Genomic DNA, 16,072 nt, shown 5'->3' on the forward strand with positions numbered 1-16,072 from the left:
ACATAATGTTTTGTTGTTTGGTTTTTAGAGGCAGAGCTGCCACTGCTTTTCATTGTTGTAGCGCCGAGTCCGAGACACAGGGGCCGAGGTCAGTTCTCTTTCTCAGGTCACAGCCTTTAACAGCGATTCTCACTGTAAATATTTCAAATGTCAGTCAACACCTCTACTTTTTTTTTTTTTTTTTTTTTTTTTTTTTTTTACCTGGACTTGAATTAACCAAGACACTCTCAAACATCCAACAACAGGCTGTATTTTTGAGTGATGCATATTTCAAATGGTTATCATACATCATTTTATTGTCCTCAGATACTGAGCACAGGGAAAGTGTAGAGAAAAAAAATCTTTAATTTGTTATAAAATATAGAGAATTTAAGGCCTATGAAGTGATGGCAAATCAAGAAACATAAATGTAGTTTTTCTAGCGACTTTTTGGAGTGGTGAAAAAATTCACCTGTACTTTGAAAAAGATCACACAGTCTAAAAAATGCAAAAATAAATAAATAAAAACGTTGCTTTGTGGAAGGTTTTTCTGCGGAGGGAAATAAAAATGATTTGAATGATTCAGTCTTCTCCATATTTGATACAGATGATTATCTTGAAAGAACAATTCAAGTGAATGCCAATAATTAGTAACAACAACAACAACAATAATAATAATAGTTATTATTAGTCTCTTTTATCAAGGTTTCTGATGTTCAGCATTCCAGCAAGTAGAAAAGCAAGAGCAGTGATTTTCCAGCACTGGGTTTATTGTAAAAGTTCCCTGCTCACTTTTTTTTCTCAGTTTTTAAGCCTTGATGCTCTTATTTCTAAAATACCTCATAGACAAGCATCAAAAGGCAAAGACTCATATCCAGCCTGTCCTTCCACAGTCAGACACTGATGATTGTGTGTCAGTTTTCTATAGGAGCCTCAGCTGAACACGATGCAGCTGAGCTATAGTTACTCCTCTCTGTTGCATGCGTCTGTACTGGCTGTGCCTGGATCCTCATATCATCCAGTGTATTTTTCCCACCCCCTGCTGACTCCTCACCTTTCTCTCCACTGTGTCTTATGTCTCAACCTATTCTTTCTTTAATACTCCGTTTGCTGCGCCAATTACTCCTCTCCCCGTGTCCCCTCGCTGCTAATCCTCTCCCAGGCCTCGTAGAAGGGGACAGGAGCTCTGCCGGGTCACACACCAGTATGCCAGTAAAATGGAGAGCCTGGTTACTGACACCTCCCTCCATCCTGAACAGATATATATATATATATATATATATATATATATATATATATATATATATATATATAAGTATCGTGGTCTAGGCTCTGTTATATATATATATATACTGTATATATATGTGTGTGTGTGTGTGTGTGTGTATACTCACCACTGTATGACTCATTGTCTGAGACTCTTATCCATTCCTCCCTCTTCTCCTCTTTCTCCTTCTGGGGTCAGAATCCAACCTGGAGCCAAAATCAGTCTACAAATTGTCAGAGAAGAAACCCAGAAGAAGAAATGCAGGCTCAGTGCCTCTGGTTTATTATGACTTAGGATGTGAGTTAGGCAGCAGTATGTGTTGACATTGTCATAGTTATCACTGGAACATCTGTGTAGGGCCTGTCAGAGGTTTGTGTGTGTGTGTGTGTGAGACTGTGCTCAAAGCGAGGAGGATGTGTTTGCCTGCCTGCATCCATATACATACTCCAGACGCATGTGCATTTTTTTCCCTGTTTTTATGTGTCCATGTGGAGGCTGATGGTTCCAGGTTTGGATGGCGGTGTCTTGGCACCTGTGGGTCTGCTGAGACCTGCCTCTGCACAGGATCAAGGGGTGCAGGGGCTGCTGCCGCGCCCAGCCAGCCTGACTGTATGCCAGCTGCGATCCCTAATGCCTCCGCCACATCCTTGGCAGGCTGCGTCCCTGCCCTTTTCCTCCCTGCTCGCCGTCTTGGCAAAACTGGAAGCTTCCTCATATAAATTTGTTTTCTTCCTGCTTCCTCCTCTTCACACCTCAGGATGTGTGACAAACCTTAATGCCATTAGATGATGATGTCTGACCGGTGGGCGCACGATTAGACACAATTTCCTCTCAGTCTTTAAATCTGCTAAAACCATGTGTTTATGGGTAATTACACTGGAAGTAATTGTATAATATATATGAAAATATAAGCAAGATGGAGTTGCAGATGATAAATTATGCTGCAGTAGTGTGTAGACAAATGTTTGATGTGGTGGATTTTCATAGGGAGCCTGTTTATCTTTGTACTTGTGTCAATGTTTACAAATATGTTAGAATTATTCTGTATGGCTCATGGTGTTGGTCCTTTACTGTGTGTAAGAGGATGTTGATATTCTTAGGAAAAAGTGTTATGAGAGCAGTCAGGAAAAGTTGATTCCCATAAACAGGCTAACTTAAGACATCTGTCGCGAGAAGCACTTGAATCACTATTTACTGTTTTGCAAATTTCCACTGCACATCACACTCTGTGTTTTCTCTCTTTTTTTTGTTATTCTCTGGCAAGTGAGAGAATTTGTTGTGTTTTCTTAGGGTGTTATTATGGTTGAGTTTGGGGACTGTCAAAGGGACGCGGCACAGTTAAACTGGGACTCTCAGTACCCATCAGGCCCCTGTGAGTCTCTGTGAAGACGACACCACAGAAGGCGCCTTCCAGAGAAAGCGTCACATCCAGTTAGGAGACACCCGGCACGCTAAAGAGGTTAAACTGCTGCGCCTGGCACAGCCAATTGTATTGATAACTGTTTGAAGCTGGTTTTCTCTCCTACCTGGCATCATGCTTCACACGCTTTATTTGGCTTGCCACTCCAGACAAACTTCAAACCTGGGAGTGTGTTTTCCTTCACTCAGGTGTATATAGGTGTGGGTATTGGTGGGTGTCGGTGTGTGCGCGTGCGTGTGCGTGCGTGTGCGTGCGTGCGTGCGTGTGTGTGTGTGTGTGTGTGTGTGTGTGTGTGTGTGTGTGTGTGTGTGTGTGTGTGTGTGCGTGCGTGCGTGCGTGCATGTGTGTGTGTGTGTGTGTGTGCAGAGCCAGGGGCCTTTGCTGCTGTTTGTTTGTGCTGCCTCCATTCTATAAACCAGGCCTCTGATCTCCCAGGCAACATGCCTCCAAATTCCTCTGCTGTTCCTGCTCCGTGTAAATATATCGGTGTCAGTTTGTCTGATGATGAAATGAGCATTAGGATCTGGAGCAAGGCAGGGAAACCACTCCGCTTCTTTTGTGATTAAAGCCATCCTCTCCGCAGTGTGAGATCTCCGGCTTCTGTGTGTGTTAGAGAATAAAGTTTCTGCAAGCAGAAAAGTGTCTTAGCACATGTGTTTCCTCTTGACTTGTCGGCCTATTCCTACTTTTGCTTTACTGCTCTCTGCTGTCTTTCCCTCTCAAACTCCACCAGTCTTTCATTATTGGCTTGTTAGCCTGAGGTCCTCGCCTTGGCCTGGAGTTATGGCTCTTGTCGGGCAGCTGTTTGGCCAGCCCTGGGGGTCCTCAGAGGCAAATGGCATGTCAAGGAATGGTCACCAAGGTAGAGGTCCTCCTCGACAGTGATCCTTACCATCACCGGTCTCACTTGTCCTCTTAGGGGCTTTTTGATTCTCCTTTAAGTCCCCAACGCATCCTCTTTTGACTGATTGTCAGGTTGTCTGACAGTTTTTGGCCTCAAGACGAAGACACCTGACTCTGCAATAGGTAGACATAAATACTGCATGGACAATCTCCAACAAAAAATATAATGTATCATGTTCATGTTTGTGTGTATGTGGGGTTGTAGTTCTTAATTTCTTAATATAATAATAATAATAATAATAATACTAAATATTTACTAGTTTCAGCTTCTCAAATGATACGCCGCTTTTCTGTTTTCTATTCTTTTAATTTGAATATCTTTGGTTTTGCCAAAAAAAAAAGAGAATATGTCACTTTAGGCTTTGGGGAATTTGAACGTTTTTGACATTTTTTTGACAACCATCCAACCCACTTGATGTGTTGATTGAATTCTAATGCATGTGAACTTACAAAAAAGTGCTATTTTGTTAATTTTAGAAACACTCAGAGGTAGACTAACACTGATGACTTTGCTGTGTCAACAAGCGAAGAGCCCTGCACGAGCGCACGATCGTGTTCGTAGAGCAATATTATCAGTCTAACGTTTGCATTTACTTTGATAATGACAATAGCTGTGAAATCTTGTACATGCAAATCAAACTGAGGCTGTGTTGTTATTCCTGCCTGCCATCGCTGATTGAATCGATTGTCGGGTGCTTTCTTGCTCCCCTGTAGGCTACAAGCAACATCAATCATTTCCTGCCTGCCAGAAACCACAGTGTTGTTCCCTTGGCATATCTGCAACTTTCCCATAATTTATCCAGTACTGAGAGTTGAATGTTCAATGTAACCTAACAGTAGAATAAAAATCACAAGTTTATAGTAGGGTTTGGATGAGTTTGGCACTTTGTAAAAACTCTATGATAACATGTTTATACCTTTATTAGTACAATATTAGATGTTAGTGTGAATGAAAGCATCATCATTTTTAATGGCGTTACAATGAAGCTGCAACACTGCTGTGTGATGGCTTCATTTCATGCTTTTGATTGTTGCGTTTTCTTGTATTAATTTGATTTCCAGAATTGACTCGTCCTTTTTATTTTTTATAAATACGACCTAGCCACCTAACTCAGCCACCTCCCCTCCCTCCCCCCAACACACACACACACACACACACACAGGTAGTAGGAGAGGGAGGAAGGTGTAATTCAAAAATGCATGGTCTTGCTCTGCTCTCTGCCCTCCACCAGGAGACAGTGTGTGAGAGAGCTGCCAGACATCACACAGAAGCACCGTTAAAAATACATGTATACCACTCCTCATCATTTATTAATGGCTTCTCCTCCCTTTATGTTTATGAGGTGAGAGGCCCCACTGTGGCCTCAGTCAGTGACCCCAAGGGTCCGCCAGGGTGTCCAAGAAACTGCCTGTTCCCTCTAATTTAGCCCACTTTCAAATGAGACCAGATCAGGAACAGTCTTCCACATGTATAAGCTGTATGCAGGGATCACCTATAAATAGTAAATTGACAGTGTAGTGTATAGTTATGGAAAAATCAGCTTTCAGAAAGAATCATCTTTATAGGACTGATGGTCTTGAACATATAATAATATGATTAAAAGATATTTGTCAATGATCTAACCACTTGTGTGATGAAATTCTTTCAGCGCCATTTCATTGTTCAGTATATTGATTTATGATGAACACAAAAATAATCAAGATGCAGTAGTGGAATGTTTCCTATTGTCTGTCAGATGCTTTTATTGTCACTGTGAATCACAAGATATCATTCAAGCCTGTCTTCACACAACAAGGGTTATTTTCCAGTCTGTAGTTGTCTTGTTTTGCTCCCCCTGAATTTATCACATTGTGTCTACCGCAGATGAATAACTTTGCATTTTTACTGTGAATGACACAGGAAAAAACATGACTGGTTTGTGTTGGGATTTTATGGCTGGCTTTGCCATTTCCTTGAATGTCTTTGTCTGGAAGTCACGGACAGATCAGGATGAGATTTAGTCATTGCTTCAGGTTGTTGTCTGGTCCCAAAGGTGTTTCTCGGGCTGCTTGGCCAGTGGGGGTCAGGGCCTCAGGGTGTTTTTTTTTTTCCCCTCCATGTTGCCTTGTTGAAGTGACTACTGAGAGGTCCATGTGGCAGACGGTGAAACCTGCTCTAACACAACAAAGTATTGATTAAATAATCTGTGTGTCATCTGATAGTAATGTGGCTTACACCGGCCCCCTGCTGCGAGCTACTCAGCTTTTGTCACTGCCTGGGAAAAGCGAAGGCAGGTTATGTCACAAAGACATCAAGAAATTGTCTACCAATGAATAAGCTGTTGTATTCTTAATATGACTGGGTGTTTGTATAGCCTTTTAAAAATATAAACAGTATTTTTATTGTAATTTAGGGATATCTAACATTTTATTAACTATTAAGACTAAGTTCCTGTACAGCTCATTGGAAAAATGAAAAAATGTACAGTACTTTAATCATTTCAATACTGTATTTTTTGCATTCGGTATTTTCACCTGTAACACTGAGTGTTTTGGTGGTTTTATGAGCAGCTTAGTGCGGCCGTTAAAGTGGTCACATTTCTGTTTTCAGTCAGTCCGCTGGGATAGTCCCTGTCCTCTGCAGTCCAGCAGAAACCAATGAGAGGTTTGAAGTGTAGGCTGTATGAATGTTAGGGAAGAAGCAGCCCCACCTCTTTTCTTCCCCTCATCTATCCCCACTTCTTGCTCTCCTCTCCCCTCCCATCTTCCTCCCTAACCCACCTTCCCCCTTCTGATCCAAGAGGAAAGCTTTCATTATTTGCTGAGATTTGGATGTCAATCCCCGCGCCCCTGACCCAAGTTTGTAGTTCTCCCCCGTCATATTGGGGAAATGATTAGTGGGGTTATCTCCCCTCCGCTCCGTGAGTCTTTCAATTCCTCCTCATGGCCCCCCATACCTCCAGGCAAGGAGTGGATCTGTAACCAGGAATCTGCTGCTCTCCTTTCACTCCTTCACACTTACTGATACTCATTCATCTCTCTTAATGTCTGTTCATTGCTGAGTTAGATTCATTTTAATAATATCCTCTCTTCTCTTTTTCTCTGCCTTATTCTCAGCTTGGGCCAAAGAAATATAGTTAGCTGAATAAAGTCAGGTAATGTTTTTATCATAGAATTTAATGTGAAAAAGAAATGAAATATAATTTAGTTTATACTGACTTTTTGCTACTTAAACTCTTAATAGACCAATAATCATGTGTCCTATATTTCCCCTTTTTACCATGACTTCTTGATCCTATAAAATGAAGTATATTTTTCCTTCTGCTGCCTTTTTTCTTTTCAAAAAACGTTTTAATCATTTTCCATTTTTAAAAATGGTTCAGACTTTTAATGTCCTGCTAAGAGGTATAGGAAACAGGCCTTTGAAGAGAAAATTCTTGAATTTCTCTTTTTTTAAAAAAAAAAACTACATTTAAACACTTTCTTTGGGTTGTTACACATGAGGGTCTGTCCGTAATAAAGTGCTGTCGCTCTATTTTCCAGCGTCTGTGTGTGGCTTTAAAGGTTTTTCTAAAATTCCTCACATGTTTGTAGCATGTAGGATATAGAGGCCATGGGCATGTGGGAATAGTGATGTAATTTCTTCTCTGACTGCCATCAGATAAACAGCCCATGTGAAGGAACATTTCGCATATGGGCAGGAAACTGTAAAATTAGTTCTTTTCGTTTATGGTTGTTGTGGGGGCCATGCGTTCCTTGAACATTTTAATTGATAAATTTTTCATCTTCCCCCGCGGATTTTCTAAACAAAACGCTGGCAGTGTATTGAAACAGTCTTAGCTGCAGATTCGCCTCACTGGTCCAGTGGAAGGAATGTAAGAAAATATAAAAGCTCTCACTCCATTACTACAATGCAAATTACTCTTTGATTCGCTCTTAATTTCGTCAAAAGGTTTTTTTTTTCTTTACTTTTTTCTTTTAAATTATTATTATTATTAGGAGTCTACGGGATTAAGCAGAGCCACTGATCCTCTGGGCCTATGTGTGTGTGAGTGTGTGTATGTGTATGTGTTTTTTTTTTTTTTTTTTTTTTTTGTCTGTCGGGAGCTCAACGAGACTCCATCCGCACTTCATTAACCCTGAGCCGGGGACAATCCCTGGTAAGAGTCGGGGGGATTTACCACTAGCCTTTCACATGCAAAGAAAGAAGAAGAAAAAAATCTCCGAGTCATCCAACAAGACACACGGGGCTTTTCCTTATATAATCAGCTGTGCAGTTTGCAAGAATAACCCCCTACATACAGTCGGTCGTCGTTATGTGAATCGGTCACGGATCGTCGTGATGGGACTATAATGACCTTTTATAAAGTTGGGAGGTGTGTGACCCGCCCCCTCCCTTTTTCCACTTTCCCTGTAGTCAAAACCCGGCGGCTCGGCCCACTGTATTTTTAATGCAGTTTTACGCGTCATGCACGCCAGTTACCAGGCCGTCAGTCTGATATTTCACGGCTTGGTCAGCCACTAAGTGGAGGCCCCAGATAACAGGTGCCATGCGTGGGGTGACAGCAGGGGGAGCTGGCTATCAAACCCATTATCGACTTTCAATTAAAACCTATTAAAGTCTTTTGTCTAATCGTTAACATCCTACACGCCAAGTCTTGTCCGTCAGCCTGAACTCCTTTAACCCCCGACGCGCCACGCCTGATCACTCCGGGTCCGCACGGGCTTGGAGGAGGGAGAGTGAGTGAGGTTGGTGGTTGGGTGAAATTTGTATGGTGGGGGGATGAGGGAGGGGTGGCGGAGCCGCTGACCAGCTGTCCCCACGCTGATCCCCGGTCTGCAGTCAGCTCCAGCCCGGTCACCAGCTGTTAGAGCCGTTTGGCAGCGGAGCGCACATCCAGCGCCCTCAAGGAAAAGAAGGGTGGAAACAATCAATTTCCAAATGGGATCATTTAAGGCACTTAAACAATTGCGCACATAACATTAATATTTCATCTCGTGCATTGTTTATGGAAAACGAATTGGGAGTTTCTGCTGTTAATTGATGAAAGTGGTTATGGGTGAAGGAGGGAGGGGTGGAGGGGAGAACAGGACAGTGGCTCCATTTTGGACTGAACACCCTTCTGCTTTGTTGGCTCTTCTCTCAGGACATTAGCTGGAAACGATCTTTGATTGCACTTTAGGACGCCGGTGCGTGTTTGTGTGCGCGCCCTTATCAGTGTCCAATCAGACTTTTACCATCACTTTGCAATTCAAACTGTCTTCCTGCATTTTTAACGAACTAAAATAACCCCTGAAAACATGATTTAATAAGGCCACAGAGTAACATCTGTCCAAATTTAACTTAGCTGTAAAACCTTTCAGAAAGTCTCCGCTCTTCTTTTAAAAGGTTAAGAACACGGATGTTAAAGCACTTTTGCCACTTGCTGCGATGATGAATTTGTTAACTTTTTTTTTCTCCCCACGTCCTCATCTCAACATTAAACAAATTAAGTCAGCCACACTAAACCAAACAGATGAGGGAGAAGTGGTTTGACATACATGTTCAGATTCATTCAGAAATATTTTCCTCTTTTAAAAAAAAAAACGCCTGGAGCCCTTAAATTGAGTTTGTTTTCGGGCTGCTTTCAACCACCCAACACCTGAACCTGTGCACACTTACACTGACATGTTTCATATCACTTCAGAATAAAAACACTCAGTGATCAATAGTGGGCAGCCAATCTTTTAGAAAAGGCCTCTGCGCGCACTTTAATGTATAAGCTATTCTTCTGTGTTTGACAGGAAAGTAAATTATTATTTTTTTCTTTTGATTTGGGTCCTACATGCTTTTATTTTGGAACCAAACTTCAGTCCTAAGATATAACATGTTTCTCCAGTTTTAGCCCTTATTAGTTTGGCTGTTTTGTTTTTGTATTTTCCTTATAGTCCTGAAATGAGACGCTTAAAGACACGTGCATTACGCACACAGCGGATGGACGTGGACATAGCAGCCAAAACTATCGTGTAAAACGACCCAAGCTGCAGCTACAAACTGATAACGATGGATCAGGGGCATCATGTGCGTCGCTGCTGTTTCCTTTCACCTCCTGTAGGTTTGAATGGAAAAAATCCGCGTTGATTCCAGCACCGTGACATTTCCGTCTGACAGATACTCACGCAGCCACGCCATTAAATGAAAGACTTTTATTTCCACATTTATAAAAGTAATTCTCTTTTACATCAAATCCCCCCCCCCCTTTTTTTTCTGTCCAAGTTTTGCTGTGAATTTCACAAAAAAAAAGAAACTTGACGAAATGGGGAGAGAGTTTGGGGAAGCTAGAGGAACGAAAAATAAATAAATGAAAATAAAAAACGATCCAGGAAATATACGAGAACCACTCCACAAGTTTGATATCTGCAATATACATTTTCACCAAAGGAATATAACAAGTAAGTGTTATCACGGCTTCATATGAAATAACATAAGTAATGCACAACGTCTGTTCAAATACAGGTATAGCAAAGCAACAGGCTGTTACACCTGGACGTAGACCCGAGTTCAATCGGTTTGTTCATCGAAAAAAATAAAAAATAAAAAATAAACATCACTGAGGTGGTTTTCTCCCCCATTTCCCCTCTAAAGGGATAAAACTGTTTCTTATAAATTACTTGACATTTTTTACTTCGCTAAAACTTCAGCTAAGAACAAGAAAAAGACTTTTATATAGAAGTATTTGTTTCCGCAGCTCTTCGTGCCCGTCGAGGGCACAGACAGGTAGTCCATCCTTTCTCACACAAATATGGTTTCATTTTATTTTTCTTTTCTGTTTTTGCTCTGTCTCGTTCGCCTGTGTTCGTATAGTTTCTCATGGCTAACCCAGTATTTAATGTTCAACTGGATCACCGTCGTCTGAAAAAAAGACACAAAAGTTCCTTTAAAATCAGTCTCTTTCCAATAAAATGCAAAATATTCTTATATACAGGTTCATGACAGCTGATCGTGATGCTCCTCGCCGGTAAAGGAAAATCCGTGAAAAAAAAAAAAAAGTTCCTTTGGATCCTCTAACTACATTATATTTAAATTACATGGAAGCGTGTTGGTTTCCGTCCACATAATAATATTAAGAATAATAATAAGAGTCAATTTGACATTGAACTGTAGGTCAAAGTGCTACCAACAATTTTATCTGTTGTTGGGAAAAAACACTGAAAATACTGAAACTGGAATCAAATAAATACATAAGTTAGATGCTTTGATTCATTTTGAAAAATAAATAAGTTATAAATAAAGCTCATGTCCCAAAAGCAAAAAAAAAGAGTCTTCCACACAGACAGTTTCAGTCACTAAGCTCCATCCAGCCTACACCGGTCATTTTGCACCACATGAAGGCGGAACAGTTTTTTCTTTTCCCTCTTGCTCGTTCACGTTTTGATCTTTTTCTGGTCTTTATGTGTTTTTGTTTTCTTCTAATGAGTTCCAAGCTGCCGACGTCGGCGTACAAAAAACAAACAAACAAACAAAGAAAAAAAAAAAACACCAAAAAAAAAAAAAGACGGCTCTGCAGGGGCCGGCTCACCGCTGCTGAGCTGGCCTGGGAAGCACGCCGGACATGGGGGGCAGAGGAGGCGGCGGAGGCGGCGGTTCGCTGCCCCCCTGCAGGCCGTGCAGCAGGATCCGGGGGACCAGGGGTCTCTGTAGGGCCGGCGGGGGCGCCGAGGGGCCTCTGTACAGATAGAGGGCCGCTCCGGGGTCCAGGTTAGACACCAGGCTCTGCGGGTAGAAGTACGGGGACGGAAACATCCTCTGCAGGGCGGAGTAGTTTCCAGCCTCTGCCAGCAGCTCGAGTCCCACCGCGGTCTGCCTCTTCCACTTTGTCCTGGAAGACATAAAAAAGACACAGTTTTATCATTTAGCATATTTATATCTATAAATCCATGTAGTATTAATAAGTGTGTTTGAGTTTGACACCACAAAATGACTCCCATCTGTTTACCTGAGGTTCAATTAGAAGTCAGAAATAAATGTGTGTGTGTGTGTGTGTGTGTGCGTGGTTAAATCACCGAAATCTCCAGCCTGCCACTTGTATTCACACCCAACGATGTCTGTTAGATTGCCAGTATGCTCTCCATGCAGGTGAATAATTCATAATAAAGATAATTGAGTAGATATAGTGGTTTGTTTGAATTATTGATATGCACACATGCAACACTGCATTATTCATACTCCAAAGTGTTGAGTTTTTATATTTATTTATGTCCTTTAGCAGCCCGAGAGTCAAAGCTGAGCACAAATAAATGCTGAAGGTAATTCAGCCGAAAACTGCAGAAAACATGTTCCTACATTAACGAAGGCTGGTGGACTTGCTGTGTATTCACACAAAGTTGGCCCCTCGGTTTTCATACTGTTTGCAGGGTCATTGTGTGTGTGACTTTAATTGGATACGTCCCTGATAAAACAACAAACAAATTTGTGTTTCGCGTTGAAGCAAGCCAACCTCTGTCTCTCCATGATGAAATCAGATTTTTTTTTTTGGATTCACGGGAATAATGACATAAAATATCGCCGACAAAAAAAAAAAAACTAGAAGAGCGACACCATGGGGGCGCTGACAGCTAAACTCAGCCAATCAGCTGTCAATCAATAGGCCTTCCTGTTTCTGTGGGTATTGGTGTATTTTAAAGTAAAAGCCCTGGAACAAATTGGACAGCTTAAACACAGACATTAGTCGACTGGCAGCAAATGAATCCAATCAAATCCACGGCTCTTTGGAATCTGGGTTTTCCCACTCGTTTCTGACATTTTATGGAAGAAGCCAGGAATCAATTCATCCAGAAAAATACAGATTAATTAACCCTAGTCAAATAATGCTTACTTGAGCACGCTTTGGAAAACATGGCGTCCCTAAAATCAACAGTGAGAAACCCAACCCCCCACTCCATTAGCTGCGTCTTTACCTCCGGTTCTGGTACCAGGTCTTGACCTGGGTGTCGGTGAGGTTGAGGGATGCCGCCAGCTCCATGCGGTCCTGGACGCTCAGGTACTTCTGGCGCTCGAAGCTGCGCTCCAGCTGGGCGAGCTGATGGTCTGTGAAGGCCGTCCGGGCCTTCCGGGGTTTCTTCAGCCGGACCTGAGGACTGTCTCTGCTGCTGGAGATCTCCCTGTCCCCCTCCTCTTTCACTGGCGGGACAGAAACAGCGCACAGGAATCAAAAAAGAGTAGGACAAGGTGTCAATAGAGTCCAGGTCTCTAAGTCCACTGTAGGTGTAAGTTCAGTATAAACTAAAAGAATAACAATAGGAGCGTAATATTTTGATTACAGAGAAAAAAATCGTACAATCTTAAATGAAATGCGGTCGAATCAAAGCAAAGTTGAATTCTACTCTCTAAAATAATATAATATGAAAAGTTGTCCATGTATATGTGCCACTAATGAGCTAACTGGTCGATCGATAAGTCACATTTAAAACAATAGCGCTGAACATACACGCCCCCTCCCTCTACACGATTAAGTCAGACCTTTGAACTATGAGGCGATTTGTTATTAAATTGAACTCCGTTATGTTTTTTACGTCAGTGTGAAAGACACAAAATCAACCCGGAAGTTTTATTTTGAATTATTTCAACATCTATCTGTTTTAAAGCACGCTGCTTGTGAAGAAAGTGGGAGAAAAAACAATCCTCTAATCATTTCTTGTCAAAATGTTTCAAATCATGTCTCGTTTGTAGCAGCATGCTGGATTTTCTAAATTTGAGATATTTTGTGTATAGGAAATCATGGCGTTGGAAGCTGTGCCTATGGGCTATAGCGTGGGGCTGTTTGATTTGGGCTTAAATTGTTATGAAAAGCTCTTCCAATATTCGCACTTCCAATCACACAACGTCAATAGAGCCGCAGTCTTTGTTCTTTTCTGCTGGTGTCATGTCAGGGCGAGCATTGATATACGCTCCTTATAGTAAATTCTCTAAAAGGAAAAAAGGAAAAGGGGGGCCAGAAACGAGCGAGGCGAGAGATCTTGGTAGTTGAATAGCTGAGTCGTCTGAAGAAGCACAATAATCCGCCTAATTGAGCCACAAGGGAAGGACGAACCTTTCAAGCGCGACCGGAGGAACTTCACAGGACCGTGGAAATGAGTGGGAATCAAGAGCCGGGCGGCCTTGCGCGGCTACAAATCTGATTAACGCCGGGGACAAATTGCATCAAATCCCTGAAATATTATAGGAGGCGGTTTGGTGGAAATCAAAGCTGGCGTACAGGCGCTCCGTGGGCCCCTTCCGCTTCTTCAATCAATCAATCAGCGCGTCGATGAGCGTCTCCAAATCCACACTGTGACACGCGGGAGCGCGCGGGCACACGCACGCACACAGCCCGAGTTTGTAGAGCAAATCGATGACGTGAGGCCGTATCAATATCTCAGAAGAAAAGTGAGATGGGAAGAAAGCCGCGAGTTCAAAAGCGTTTAAAAATAATAAGAATGAACAATCAGGTTTAAGCGGGATTATTTCCCGTGCAGCCTGCAGCCGCCGTCTTTTTCCCAGACTGCTCCATTAAACTGTCAATGGAGGTGACATGTCTGTTATGGCTGACATGATTGGAAACAGAGAGGCCCTTGATGGCATTTATCTGCAGGCGACCCTGTCATCTCTCAGCTCCTGCCTCCCTGACACCAACAGATGCTTTCTGGCTTTTCTGCTAATGCGCCGCGCGTACTGTACGCGCGCGTGTTAGATTTCAATCTGATTACGAAAATGAGCTGAGGACAATTGGCGTGTTTGTATCAGAGGGTCCGGTCGGTTTTTCCAAGTTGACTTCCGGTGGCCTGCTAATAAGAAAATGTCACTTTTTGATAAAGATCCTGTTTCACTTTTTCCAAATTATTCAAAATGTTGCTAAACATTTTTAAACTGTTAGACAATTTATTATTATTATTATTATTGATATTATTACTACTATTATTATGATTGTTATTATTATTACTACTATTATTATTATTGATATTATTACTACTATTATTATGATTGTTATTATTATTGCTACTATTATTATTATTGTTATTATTATCAAGGAAATCTGAAAATGCCTAAAACACCTTTAAATTAATTATTACCTACCTTGCAAAATACTCAAATTGTATTTTGAATTCAGGTTTATTTTTTTGTAAAATGTACTTTATTACTGTCCCAACTTCATGGGCCACTCTTATTTTTCCAGTTTGCACCTCAATTTATTTTTTACCAGACCTCACCGTGACCTATTTATTATTTTATTTTCGAATTATTATTTAGGCTAATAAAGAAAAAATCAATTTTGAAGACATAAGTGCAGCTGTGCACCAGGTAAAAATGAAGTCACCTTAAATGAAGAACATGTCGAACATAATTTTAAATAAGTTGTCTTTTTGAGCTAATTGAGCTAAATGTCCAGTGTGAAACCAGAGGGACAAAGGTCAGGTTCACCTCCAGAGCAGAGCAGATCTTCACTCAGCCCACACACAACCACTTTTCTCTCCTTACCTTTATATTCACTGTCTGACGACGAGTTGCTGTGGATTTTCTCCATAAAGTCATCCGCTATCTTCGACGCCAGCCTCCCCGCCTCCTGAGTCGGCTGTCCATTGCTGGAGTAAGGCGCGCAGGCGGCCAGAGGCTTACAGTCCGCGAGGATGTCTCTGATGAGGAACGACGAGGTCACGGTCCTCTGCTGCGACCCCGCCGAGATCTGTGCGTGCTGGAGGTGCGGCGGCAGGCCGACGCCGTGCCCTGCTCTCTGGGCCATCTCCTCCACACATTCCCTCCTCGGCGAAGGAGGCGACGAGCAGCCGCTCTCCACGTCTGATCTTGGGCTGAACTCCAGAGGCGAACGGCACTCCCCGACCAGGCTGTCCCCTTTGGATACCGGGCTTCCAGGCCTGTGGGACAGCAGCGAGTCGATGCCAAAACTGGACCCGTTGGCAGACGCCTCCATTGTCTTGACCGAGGCCTCCTCAAACTAACATTTGGTATTCGGGACAAGTTTTATTTTAGGGTAGGGGGAGGTGGGGGTGTTTAAGTATCAGTTGATCCAGAAGAGAAGAACCCCCCTCCCTGAGCCAGCTAAAACGTTTTTGGATATGCTACAAATGAAAATGATTCATCCGATTTTTCTAGCTCTCCAGTTGCTTGTTTATAGAGGAAATATCTCCAGGCTAAGTTGCGTTACAACAACCGTCCATGCGTCCGACGTTCTTGTATTTTTGTCAAGTCTCAAAAAACGAGTCCTCCTGAAATCGATGCAGCCGCTGGAGTCACCACTAGATTATTTTTGCTTCCTGCGGGATCAACTCCTGTGCCGAGTTCACAAACCTCGCCGGGGAGCTGACGGTGCTGGATCAGTGCCGATCTGGTCTCAGCTGCAGAACACGAAAAGACGCAGAAACGGAGACTGTTTCCGGAACTGTTGGAGCAGCAGCAGCAGCAGCAGCAGTGCGCCGGTGTCTTCTTGTAAACTGTGTTTCAGCACCATGGACAGGTACAGGCGCGTCAGACCTGAGACAGGACCGGAGGA

The 16,072-nt window shown here is 42.5% G+C and overlaps 1 protein-coding gene across 1 annotated transcript; it reads right to left on the reverse strand.

The window, feature by feature from the left end:
- Positions 1-8,149: 8,149 nt before the first annotated feature.
- On the reverse strand, positions 8,150-15,493 carry barhl1b (BarH-like homeobox 1b). The gene is given in 4 exon segments (XM_026297964.1): positions 8,150-8,453; positions 11,108-11,407; positions 12,486-12,708; positions 15,043-15,493. Coding segments are annotated over 4 exon segments (1,278 nt in total).
- Between the last annotated feature and the right edge of the window lie 579 nt (positions 15,494-16,072).

Source organism: Mastacembelus armatus, chromosome 12, assembly GCF_900324485.2.
Source record: "Mastacembelus armatus chromosome 12, fMasArm1.2, whole genome shotgun sequence".
Lineage (NCBI taxonomy): Eukaryota > Metazoa > Chordata > Actinopteri > Synbranchiformes > Mastacembelidae > Mastacembelus > Mastacembelus armatus.